Source organism: Suricata suricatta, chromosome 9 (assembly GCF_006229205.1).
Source record: "Suricata suricatta isolate VVHF042 chromosome 9, meerkat_22Aug2017_6uvM2_HiC, whole genome shotgun sequence".
NCBI classification, from domain to species: Eukaryota; Metazoa; Chordata; class Mammalia; order Carnivora; family Herpestidae; genus Suricata; species Suricata suricatta.
The window spans coordinates 95,874,820-95,886,183 of NC_043708.1; the positions used below are offsets into that span (position 1 = coordinate 95,874,820).

At 43.8% G+C, this 11,364-nt stretch overlaps 1 protein-coding gene across 1 annotated transcript; it reads left to right on the forward strand.

Moving 5' to 3' along the window:
* Window positions 1-1,270: 1,270 nt before the first annotated feature.
* POLR2M (RNA polymerase II subunit M) lies at window positions 1,271-10,918 on the forward strand. Its single transcript, XM_029950343.1, has 4 exons — window positions 1,271-1,520; window positions 3,238-3,867; window positions 6,344-6,548; window positions 8,778-10,918. Exons 1-4 carry the CDS (start codon window positions 1,408-1,410, stop codon window positions 8,922-8,924), a joined length of 1,095 nt encoding a protein of 364 aa, XP_029806203.1. The 5' UTR covers window positions 1,271-1,407; the 3' UTR covers window positions 8,925-10,918.
* Window positions 10,919-11,364: the final 446 nt, after the last annotated feature.

Genomic DNA, 11,364 nt, shown 5'->3' on the forward strand with positions numbered 1-11,364 from the left:
TGGTAAAGCTGATTGGGATGGAGGAGACTGGGAGGATACAGAAATAGCTTCTGCTGTACTGGCTGGAGTAGTTTCAGATTTTATCTAGATCTTCTGACTGGGAGGGAATTGCTCTGTTTACTATAGCACTTCACATAGGATGGAGAAAATTTAAGTTTTCCTTAACAAAGAATGGGGAGGTGGTGCTGGAGGTTATGGGGGGGGTCCAAACCTCCCAATTCATACCTGTTCTGACTCTTGTATGCTTCCTAGTCTTTCCTATGGGACAGTGATCTGGTAGCTGAACTACGGAGAGAAGATAAGAGCTGTTTGGAATGCTTATTACACTGTTGTACTCTTAACCGCCTGGAAAAAAAAAAAAACCTTCCAACAGTTTTAAACATTTAGAAAAAGGCACAAAGCAAAGAAGGAGATTTTCAAGTTACTGTGGCAGAAAGAGGACTTGGGCATTTGAATAAAATCTGGTGCTGTCACTTAGTAATTCTGTGCCCTGGGAGTTTGTTTTTATGCCTGTTTTTCTACAGGCAAAATAGAGAATTGTACGAGAGGTTCCCAGCTGGATTGCACAGCACCTCCCACAGTCAACTCTTGCAGGCCTTTGGAAATACGTAGGACACACTGGCAGAACGAGGCTGGGGGGCAGACAGGAAAGTAAAAGCGTTTTTGGATTGTTTGGAGTTGAGTGCCCTAGAACCAGTGGGCCCAACCAAATGTCTTGCAATACCTGCGGCAGTGCAGCAAATGAAGAAAAGTGTGCTCCAAATGCCATAGGACCTCTGAGGGTGCTTAAGAGCCCCCCCCCCCCAACTTAATAATTTGAGGACTTCACTAAGCCTTGGGCTAGGGCGCAGGACCATAGATCAAAACCTGTCTGGCACATTCCCCCCAACTTCACCAATGGCTAACCAACTTTTTACTCAGCTTTCGACTTATCGTTTCGCTTCTTAGAAACACCTGCCCTGGCGCCCATATCGATCTTACTGTTATTTATTAATATCTGCCTCCCTCCACCCCTCGGTAGACTCCATACCGGCAGGGGTCGTGGATAGTTGTTGGGGTCACAGTTACACTAACAAACACTTTCTGAATAAATCCGAAGATCTGATGAGTCCAGAAAATACACAAGTCGCCAACGCGCACCAAGACGAGGGTTGACAACCACCCCCGGCCGCCCGCCCGTAACTTCCGCCCCTTCCCGCTCCTCCCAGGGCCCCCTTCTCCTTGCCTGTGTTCGTTTCCGGTGTTTCAATAAAGCTCGATTCGGCTCGAAGAAAACCCGTCCTTCCGGGAAAATGGCGACTCCCGCTCGTGCCCCGGAGACCCCGCCGGCCGCGGATCCGGCGCCAGCCGCGGGGGCTGCTGAGGAATCCGAGTGTCCGCCGCCGCGCCAGCCTCAGCCCCCGCAGAATGTCCTCGCTGGCCCGCGGCTTCGAGCCCCAAGCTCCCGAGGACTTGGGGCGGCGGAGTTTGGCGGAGCTGCGGGAGATGTTGAAGCGCCAGGAGAGACTTTTGCGCAACGAGTAAGCTGGGGTCCCGCCGAGTCACTGCCAGGCTCCTTCGGTTCGGTCTCCTCGGGACGCGTTCCCTCGCCTTCCCCCCAGCGAGTTCCCTACCCTGGAGGTGACCTTGCCTCACTCAGACCCTTTCCGGTCCCGCGGGCGAGCGGACGGCCTCCAGCCGCAAAGCCGACTGCGTTCTGGTCCGGCACGTAACGCCCGTGGCGCTTGCTTTTATGCTGAAGGGCTGCTTAGTGTTTTCAGCTGTTTGTAAGCTCCTCGTTGATTTTAATTACTTGACTGCTTCCCTGAAGGGAGGATCTGTACCCTAAATCCTTTGGTACTCCCGCCTCCCCTGCCCCCCAAATCGTGCCCAAAACATCTTGTCAGTTTCATCTCTCCAGCCTTTTTTTTTTTTTTTTTTTTTTTTTTTACAGGAGCCGTAGGAAAGGCTGCTGAAAGAGCGATAGGATACAGAGTGCTATATTAGGCAGAAAAAGTTTGTCTCATTCAGCTGGCCGGCTTCAAATGACATGAAAGTGACTTTTTTGTTTTGGAAGCCTAATTTAGCAGCTTGGTGCAGGATGGTTTGAAGGAGTAAGAGAGGACAGCTGGGTATTTCCAGGGACGTTCCCAGCAAGGGGGCTGTATTTGAAAGGTAGTTATGGGATTGGGAAAACTATATCAGGCGTGGAATAATTTGGATATGTAGTTGACAGAGAACGCTTAAGTTTCCACCTGTCTAGAGAACCACTGATAAGGGCACGGGAATAGCTCTGTGGTTGATTTTATTTAGAGAGTATTGAGTTGAGGGGAGAGTTAGTGTTATCTACTTAAACGCTGGAAAAGTCATGAGGATCGGGAGAGAGACGGCTGAGAACACATAGGAATCTCAGCTGGCGAGGATATTAATGTTGAAATTGTGGGAAAGAATGTAGTGTGAGACAAAGAATAGAGAGCCGAGGTATAATCTTCCCTCCGTCTATTATATGGGTAAAGAAAAGAGAATCTGAAAAGGAACTTTTGTCACTTAGCAAAAGGGACAAATGACCATTTGGGAACTTTCTAGTAGAGACAAGTGCTTTGACTCTTTGAGAATGGGTGTTTAATCTATAGCAGCTAATTAAATTTTTTGGTCTCAGGCATCCCTTTATATTGTTAAGATTCACTGAGACTCCCAAGAAGCTCTTATTTTATGTGCATTATATATACTGATGTTTATTGGCGTATTAGGAATTACAGGTGAGAGATTTTTAAAGCACCAGAATACACAATGATTAGCCATGAGAGCAATGATATATATCAGGTGGCCTCTGGAAAACTCCCATTGTATCCATATGGGAAAACGAGCATGGATATGGCAAATAATGGTTTAGTATTATTATGAAAATCATTTTGATCTTGCAGACCCCTCCACCTTCCCTCCCCAGGAAGGTCTTGGAGATCACACCTTAAAAACTGCTGATTTGGGGGATGTCTTATGGAGTATTATTATATGCTTAAAGTACTTTTGCTGAAATTTAGACAGATAAGGTATATTCCTTATTCTTCCTGAATCCCTTTATTTTTTAGGGTATTTAGATAATGACTCTTATTTCATTCCTCTTTTGAGGCAGTGGGAAATCAGATTTTTTACTTCAAGGTAGATTTTTCTCCCTATGAGGATAATGCTTTATCTTTATATCTCACGTTTAAAAACATAGCTGTAACATACACATCTTTTTTTCCTCTCATTTAACAGAAAATTCATTTGCAAATTGCCCGACAAAGGTAAAAAGATCTTAGACTCTGTTGCCAAACTGAAAGCTGCCATTGCAGAACGTGAAGAAGTTAGAGGAAAAACTGAACTGTTTCATCCTGTTAGTTTAGACTGTAAGCTAAGGCAGAAGGCAACTGCAGTTGTTGATGTGGACACAGATAAGGCCCCGAATTGTGACCAGATACTTGATACTCCAGTTTGTGGCTGCTCCTCTGGAAGTAACGTCACGTCGTGTGACACAACCTCACAACAACAGCCTACTCCCAAAGGCGATGAAGAGGCTCCCGAGGTTGAGGACACAGTGAGCAGGTGCCCGGCTCCCAGCCGCAGAGCCCGCGCGCCTTCCTCGTCTGAAGCTGGTGAGCCTCTCCCGCAGCATCGCGTTTCAGGTCAAGCCGAAGATCATTCTAGCAGCTCCGACAACCTGTTTATTGATAGGTTACAAAGGGTCACAATCACGGACCCAGGTGAACAGCATTCACAAGAGAACAGGAGTGCTGAGAACTTGGCAGGGCTTTCTCGTGGGGCCCAGAAGAAGCCTCATTACATGGAAGTGCTGGAAACCCGAGCCAAGAACCCAGTGCCCCCACCACATAAATTTAAAACTAATGTGTAAGTACCGTCAGAAACTGGCCTGTCACAGGAACATACTATTTGTTAGACTAAAATAATTGGGAGAATGCTTTCCGTTTGCTGGGCTTTGTGTGGGACCTGCTTGTAGTTAGGTAAGAGCACACCAGGGAAACAGCCTGGCTGGGGTAGAGGATTCAGGTTGAAAACCCTTCATGTTTTTAGCCAGAAGTAAAAAGGTTTCAAATAGCAGTTGGAATATTAAATTTTGAGGTGTTTAGGCAGTGTTTCATATTAAACCCAGAGTTAGAAAATTTATTTTGACTTTATTTTCCACAACAGTTTTTTGATATGCAGCCTCCCCCTTTGATTAGACTGTAAGTTTAGGGAAAAGCAGCTTTAGAAGCTTCTGGACATCTCAGTGAAAAATTGCCGCGTGCTCACGGTCTGTAAGCAGCTGGTGCTGGGGTGACACAGAAGTCCAGATCCTGCTGATCCTAGGTGAAAACCCAAGGCGTACACATTTCAAAGAACATTGAGCTATATGATAGGTCCAGGGGGAAGGGAGCCGAGAGGGGTTAAACAAACTGAAAAACAGGGGCGCCTGGGTGGCTCAGTCAGTTAAACGTCCGGCTTCGGCTCAGGTCATGATCTCACGTTCCTGCGTTCGAGCCCCGCGTCAGGCTCTGTGCTGACGGCTAGCTCAGAGCCTGGAGCCTGCTTCCTGTTCTGTGTCTCCTTCTCTCTCTGCCCCTCCCCTGCTCACGCAGTCTCTCTCTGTCTCTCAAAAATAAATAAAAACCAGTAAAAAAAAAAAAAAAAGAAACTGAAAAACAGATTCAGGCAAGACTGGCAAACTAACCTTGCTTCTAAGTTCCTTGTCATAGTTTTGTTTCTGAGACCTCCAGAAAAAGAAAGCTCTTTGAAGTGAAAAGAACGCTATTTACTCATATGGAGATGTAACATTCAATCAGGGAGTGGCTGCTGGTAGTGTCCCTGCCCGGAATTACCAGAATGTAGTATCTGATACAAAGTGGACTCACTTACTGCCTTTCTTTAAAAAACTGAAAGCCTCTAGTTAGCAGTACCTAAAAACTTTTATTAAAGAATTACTATAAAGAGACTAAATTTAAAGTTTAACCCTGCCATTTTTTTAACTTGAAAGCATTTTTTTCTTTTATATAGAAAACCAGGATTACATGACATTAAAATTTAGTTAAGAATGAAAAATGACCTTCGTACCCTTTGTAAGTAATCTCTCCTCTTGTGTGCAGTGAGGTGGGCTTCCTCACTTCTAGGAAGACAGAAACCGGAAGCATCATGTAGTTGGTCAGAGAATACACTGATCCTGGTTCTGGGTGATGGTCATGTAGCTGGAAATGGGAGCGGAGTGAGCCGGAGGGCCTCCTGTACAGATCAGGAGTGACTGGGCCTGAACAGGAGTGGCTGGAGGGATTCCACGTGTGAACAGCCTTTGGCTCCTTTTCTGCTCTTCCTCTGGCCTGTAGCATGCTCTTCTGGCTCCTGGTGCCACCTGCCTGCTGGCGGCTGCCCCTCCTCTCCCTCAGCTCTTCCTGGAACTTGAGATCCCCGTGGCCCTTCACCTATGAAACCTGGCTGTCCCGTGGCACCTCAGCTTTACCATGTGCAGGAAAGAACACTTCTTCCCGCACTTTTTCCCAGATTCCTTGAGTTCATGGTGCCGCCACTTTGGTTTTTTCCCCCAAGGTGTGTTCCTTTTTCTGCATCTCCATATCTGCTAGCCAGAAAGACCTGCATAACCTATTTTGTTGACCTTCATCTCTAATCATTCTTATTTTCATCCTTTCCTATCAAAAGGGAAGGCTCCTGTATGCTCCGGCCCCTGAACTTCTCTTGTGTCCCACCATATTGCCCCTCCTTCCCTGCTGGGATGCCCTTCTCCCTTCATTTACATAGTGAGCATTAATTATTCCATGACTTCTCAAAATTCACTGTTTTAAAGCTTTTCTGACAACTTTCCTGTCTCCCATTAGAACTGGTGGTTCAGGGACACCTGGATGGCTCAGTTGGTTAAGTGTATGACTCTTGGTTTTAGCTTAGGTCATGATCTCACAGCTTTGGGCATTCGAGTTCCGCAGTTGGGCTCTGTGCTGGCAAGTGGAGCCTGCTTGGGATCCTCTCTCCCTGCCCCTCCCTGGCTCACGCTGTCTCAGTCTCTCTCAAAATAAACAAACTTAAAATAAAGGAATTGGTGGTTCAGTTCATGTGTAAGGTTTGAAGAGAGACGGAAAATACAAAGAGCCTCTCAGTCTTTTACTATTTAAGAGGGGCCGATTTAAATACTCCTGTTTTTGAAGTAAATATGTTTAAAAATAGGAAGTATTTGTATCTACAAATAGAAATGTTGGTAGACTCCCTGTTACCTTTGTAGAGGAATGAACTGCTAGGTTAAAGGCTGTTTCTGTGTAGGAGTGTTGTAAACATGTGGCTATAAAAAGGAAACAGTCTGATGATAGAACATAAACTTTCCCTCCAGATTACCTTCACAACGACATGATTCATCTAGTCATGGGCAGAGAGCAGGGTCTCCCATTTCCTTGGAAGAAAGGCGGCTCAGGGATAAGAAGCATCTTGATGACATCACGTCAGCCCGGCTCCTGCCACTTCACCATTTGCCCACACAGCTGCTCTCCATAGAAGAATCTGTGGCCCTTCAGAAACAGCAGAAGCAGACTTACGAGGTATTAAGAGTTTTAAATTTTCTTGTGTGTTGGATGCTAAGTCGGAGATGACTCCAGCAAGTTTAGAGAGGACAGGACCTAGTAGAGAAGGTGCTTGAGAAATGGCTGGCTAATGCAGTTAGCTCTCCCGTGTATGCCTCTGGTTTTCAGGCTCTCGAAGTCTGCAAGGCCTAGCTGGAGATGACCACAGCCACTTAGAGCAGCAGAATGGTTTCTGCCAAGAAATGTGGGGAGACTCAGGCAGAATTCCCTGTCTCTTAAAGCCCATGCTGTTAGGCTAGCAGAAGTCTTGCTTTGTCTTCTACCTTACAAACCCCATGTGGGAGGTTCTCAGTGATAGAATCTAAGCAAGAATCAGGGAAATGTTTTCAGGTTTCCATCTCCTGGCAAACAGGGAAGAGTATAATGTTGGGGGACTACTGTGGTGTGACCAACAGACATTTGGACTCTAAGCTTAAAAGCATCATCTGCAGGGATGCCTGGGTGGCTCAGTCAGTTAAGTGTCCAACTTAGGCTCAGGTCATGATCTCACCATTCGTGGGGTTGAGCCCCACATGGAGCTCTGTGCTGACGGCTCACAGCCTGGAGCCTGCTTGAGATTTTCTCTCTCTCTCTCTCTCTCTCTCTCTCTCTCTCTCTCTCTCTCTCTCTCTGCCCCTCCCCCACTTGCACTCTGTCCCTCTCTCAAAAATAAACATTTAAAAGAGAGAAAGCATGATCTGCAGGCCCTTGTGAAGACAGAAGAATTGACACTTCTAGTGACTTAATTTTATATAGCACTTTCCTCACAGATCTGGGAGTTCTGCAGAGAACTTTAAACACATACATGAACAGTTTATGTACACAATGATCCGATGGGAGAAAATAAGTGTGAAGACTGTAGGGAGAAAAGAGCCCAGTATACTTAGATACTAGTGGTTTGAACCTCTAGGAAAACAACAGCTTAACTTCCTTGTATTATTAGCTAGATACTAATCAGGTGCCATAGCTCAGTTAATACAAAACTAGGCTGTTATTCAGTCTTAGTTTTTCACAAAAGTTCACTTGGCGTGGGTTGGCATTTTCAGGGCACTCCATTTTAAAAGCCATTTTGTCTTCCTCCTGTATTAAAGTATTATTACTGAGCTATGACAGCAGCCGTGGGGAATTGTTTTTTAAATTGTTTATATGATGTTCAGCGCCTGTCCTGAGGTATTTCTAGATTGGAGTCAAGTCCTCTGTTGGACACTGGGTTCCTTGGCAGAGTAGTAATAGCTCTCACCTCAGCCCTACCCACCCAGAGTCTCTGTGGCCTCATGGAAGGACCTGAAGTTCCAAGGTGTAGGGGCAGCAACGTGAGAGAAGTGGAGAGCCAGATGAAAAATGGGCATTGCACCTGCCATGAGTCAGTCAGCGGTAATGGCCGTGGGTGTACGTGAGCACACCGCCAGTGTCCAAACTGTAACTGGACTTCCTGTTGCTTAGCTGTTTTCATGGGAACCTAATTTGGAGAGGGATAGTCAGCTTTTTAGTATTGGTTTCTTGATTTTCAGTGTAACATTGAAATGTTAACTGTCAAGCCTAAAAGCCATGACTTCATTTGGGAAAGAAGATTCTTTTTTGGAGGATCAGCACAGCGTTAGTGATTTTTGACATTTGATAGTTCATACTTCTGCGAGTTTGTGTGTATACATGCATGTGTCCACATACTTAAAAATCTATCCATGTTTGTAATCTTTTTTTGTTTTGACATTTATTTACTTTTGAGAGAGAGAGAGAGAGAGAGCAGTGGAGAGCCAGAGAGAGGAAGACAGGATCCGAAGCAGGCTCTGTGCTATGAGTGCAAAGCTTGATGTAGGGCTTGAACTCACAAACTGTGAGATCATGACCTGAGGCCGAAATCAAGAGTCTGCTGCTTAAGCAACTCAGCCACCTTGGTGCCCCCATGTTTGTACCTCTGGTAGCATTAAGCGGGTTACGCAGTTTCCCATGTTGAGGTGGGGTATTTCCATGCACTGTTGTCTGTTACTGGAAATCTGACCACAGCTGTAGCAGGCTAGGAGCTCTCCTGATCACTGCCCCTTGGTACGTGTGGTAGGCACAGCCTCAGACTTGTCACTGCTAGAGAGAGCACCGAGTGGGGTGGTATGCCCCTTCATTTCCTTTTCTCTTCAGATGACGTCCTACTGAAAAGATTGCAGGGAAAAAGATGTGAATATATAACTTTTTGCTTCAATTTTTGTTTTAAAGGAGATGCAAGCCAAGTTCGCGGCACAAAAATTAGCTGAAAGACTGAATATTAAGATGCAGAGCTATGATCCGGAAGGGGAGACACTGAGGAAGTACCGAGAAGTAAGGGATGAAGATGATGATCAGTCCTCTGGCGAAGAGCTCTGAAGACGGCCATTGGGATAATGCCTGAGCCTCTGCCTGCTGAGGTGTCAGTGATCACACCAGGCTTCCTAGTGAGTGTCAAGATTAGTGTCAGACAGTGTTGAGGGAAGGAATTTTATAAAGTTACATGGAAGTAGCTATAAAAGTAGCCCAGTTTGTCTTTCAGGAGAGGACTATCATGTGCTTAAGAAGTTTGATATTTGAATATTACGTTTAATCATATTGTATTAAAGTTCTGCAGAATGTTGCGTGTTGGTCTGATATTTTAGTACATAAGCACGGTTCTATTTTCCTCTAAGCCAAATGAAAGCAGGTAACTGCTCTTTTCCTTATTCTTCCCTTTGTGGAATAGCATTTATTACATGTCTTTCAGTGAAATATTTGGTTGCCCCAGGCATCCCTAAAATGAATTAGGAAGATATAGTTCCCTACTTTTTTGAATAATGAAGGTTAGCAGCCTAGAGAATTTTATGCATGTTTGCATGGGGTTATTGAGGTATTGGATGTGAAGTACCTAGGAAGACACTCAGAAAATTCTTAAATGTTTGTTTCCTTCTTCTGACTTCCCCTTAGGAACAATGTTCTCTTTTCCTTCTGATTGGGAATAAGGAGTACTTTGGTGGATGTTGGAGGGTGGAGGATCTTTTTAGATGGTCAGATTTGCTGGAGTAACGCGAGATACAGGAGAAGTCTCGGGTGACTGGAGGGGAAGGGAGTAGCTGTTGTTAGGCTTGCCCTAACAGTGACCAGGTCAGTTGGTTAAGAACACCAATCTGTTTTTAAAGCTACAATTGAATTGTTAACACACTGCCCCCCCCACCCCTGCAAAGAGGCACATTATATAGGCTACAGAAATCTCAATCTCATATGTATACATGTTTATGTAATTTTAAAGGATTACATGGTTGTTATCAGAGATTTGTTTTAATATGTTGGGGCCTTTAAACAGTGTTGAAAGAATAAAATAGGAAATTCACAGTGTTAATGGTGATGTTTTACTGGTGCTTAATTAAATTTAACTTGCTTTAAAAGAGACTTTCACATATGACGTTTTCGTAACAACACACTGAGGTGTGATAGGAAGGGCTCGGCTCTCTGTCATGGATTGCGGTGCCGCTGCTGCTTTCCATCTCCCTTCTACCGCGTCCCCCTCAGCCGGTGCAGAAATATACTGAGCTAACAAATTTATTATTCCTACTTTCAAAAACTAATAGTAAATGGATTTTGCAGAAAATTATTCTTTAGAGAATAAAATATTTCTGGAAAGCCAGGTAAATACAGAAGGGCTCACGTGCATGTACACAGTCCCCTGCATTCGTATCCCCTAAAGAGAGCGTCTGTTAAGGTTTGGGTATGTTTTATTTTTACATACTTTTCTATGCATAGCTCTGTGTTTATCTTTTCAGTAATGCAATCATACTGTATGTTGTTTCATAGTCTGCTCTATGTATTGTAAACAGTTTCTCATATTAGATATTTTGCATTTTAGATAGCTACAGAATACTCAATTTTATGGGTGTACCATAGCTTTGAACATCAACTTGTTGTTTAAGAACTTGATAGTCAATTATAATGTAACCTGTAAACAACGTGATCAACATCTTAAAAGATAATCACATTTGTACAAAAGTGATTTATTTCTGGAAGATACCTTTCTAGAAGTGAAATTGCTAGATGGAAGTGTAGGTACGTTTTGAGAATCTTGATGTACATCACTCACCATAAAGATTGTGTCCCTTTATCTTCCTGCTAGCAAACCTCCAGAACCAAATATTGCTGTATCAAGTGTTTGCAAATAATTACAGGAAAGGATTATTTTGAAATTTTGTATTTCTTTGATTACTTAATGAAGGGTGAGTGTTTTTGTCATGTTGACCATTTATATTCATTGTTTTGAGCATTGCGTACTCATAACTGTGATTTCTTTGAGAAAGTGCCGTTTTTATTGGTTTAAAAATTCTTGATGAATTAAGATGTCCACCTTTTGTCATCTGTTATTGTTTTTGTGTGTCACTTTCTTTTTAATACAGTTTGTGGTGTCACAGCATAGAAATTTTCTTTAGGAGTCGACCTTTGCAGTTACCGTTGGGAACACTTTCTCTACCCCAAGGATGGAATGTATTTGTCCTTATTTTCTTTCAGGACTACTTAAAAATTTCACTTTTATATTTATATTTAATTCAAAAGGAAATTTTGAATCCATCGCAAGTCTATTTTGGGATATATGAGGTTAAGATTGAATTTTTGCAAATAGTTGATCAGTTGGGTCAGCATTATAAACCATCACCTGCCCACTGATTTGTAATGCTCTCATTATAGAATATTAAATTTCCATGTGTCTTTTGTGCTATGGGCCTACTTCTGGGCCTTCTAGTTTTTCCTGCACTATATTAATAATTATGGCTCTAATCGGCTTTTATATTTGGTATACAATTCTCCCTTA

Excerpts from the sequence above, each read along its gene's own strand:
- POLR2M (XM_029950343.1), top strand. The coding sequence starts at position 1,408 with ATGTCCTCGCTGGCCCGCGGCTTCGAGCCCCAAGCTCCCGAGGACTTG. Across the intron at positions 3,868-6,343 it reads CATAAATTTAAAACTAATGT|ATTACCTTCACAACGACATG; the intron begins GTAAGTACCGTC and ends CTTTCCCTCCAG. Across the intron at positions 6,549-8,777 it reads AGCAGAAGCAGACTTACGAG|GAGATGCAAGCCAAGTTCGC; the intron begins GTATTAAGAGTT and ends TTTGTTTTAAAG.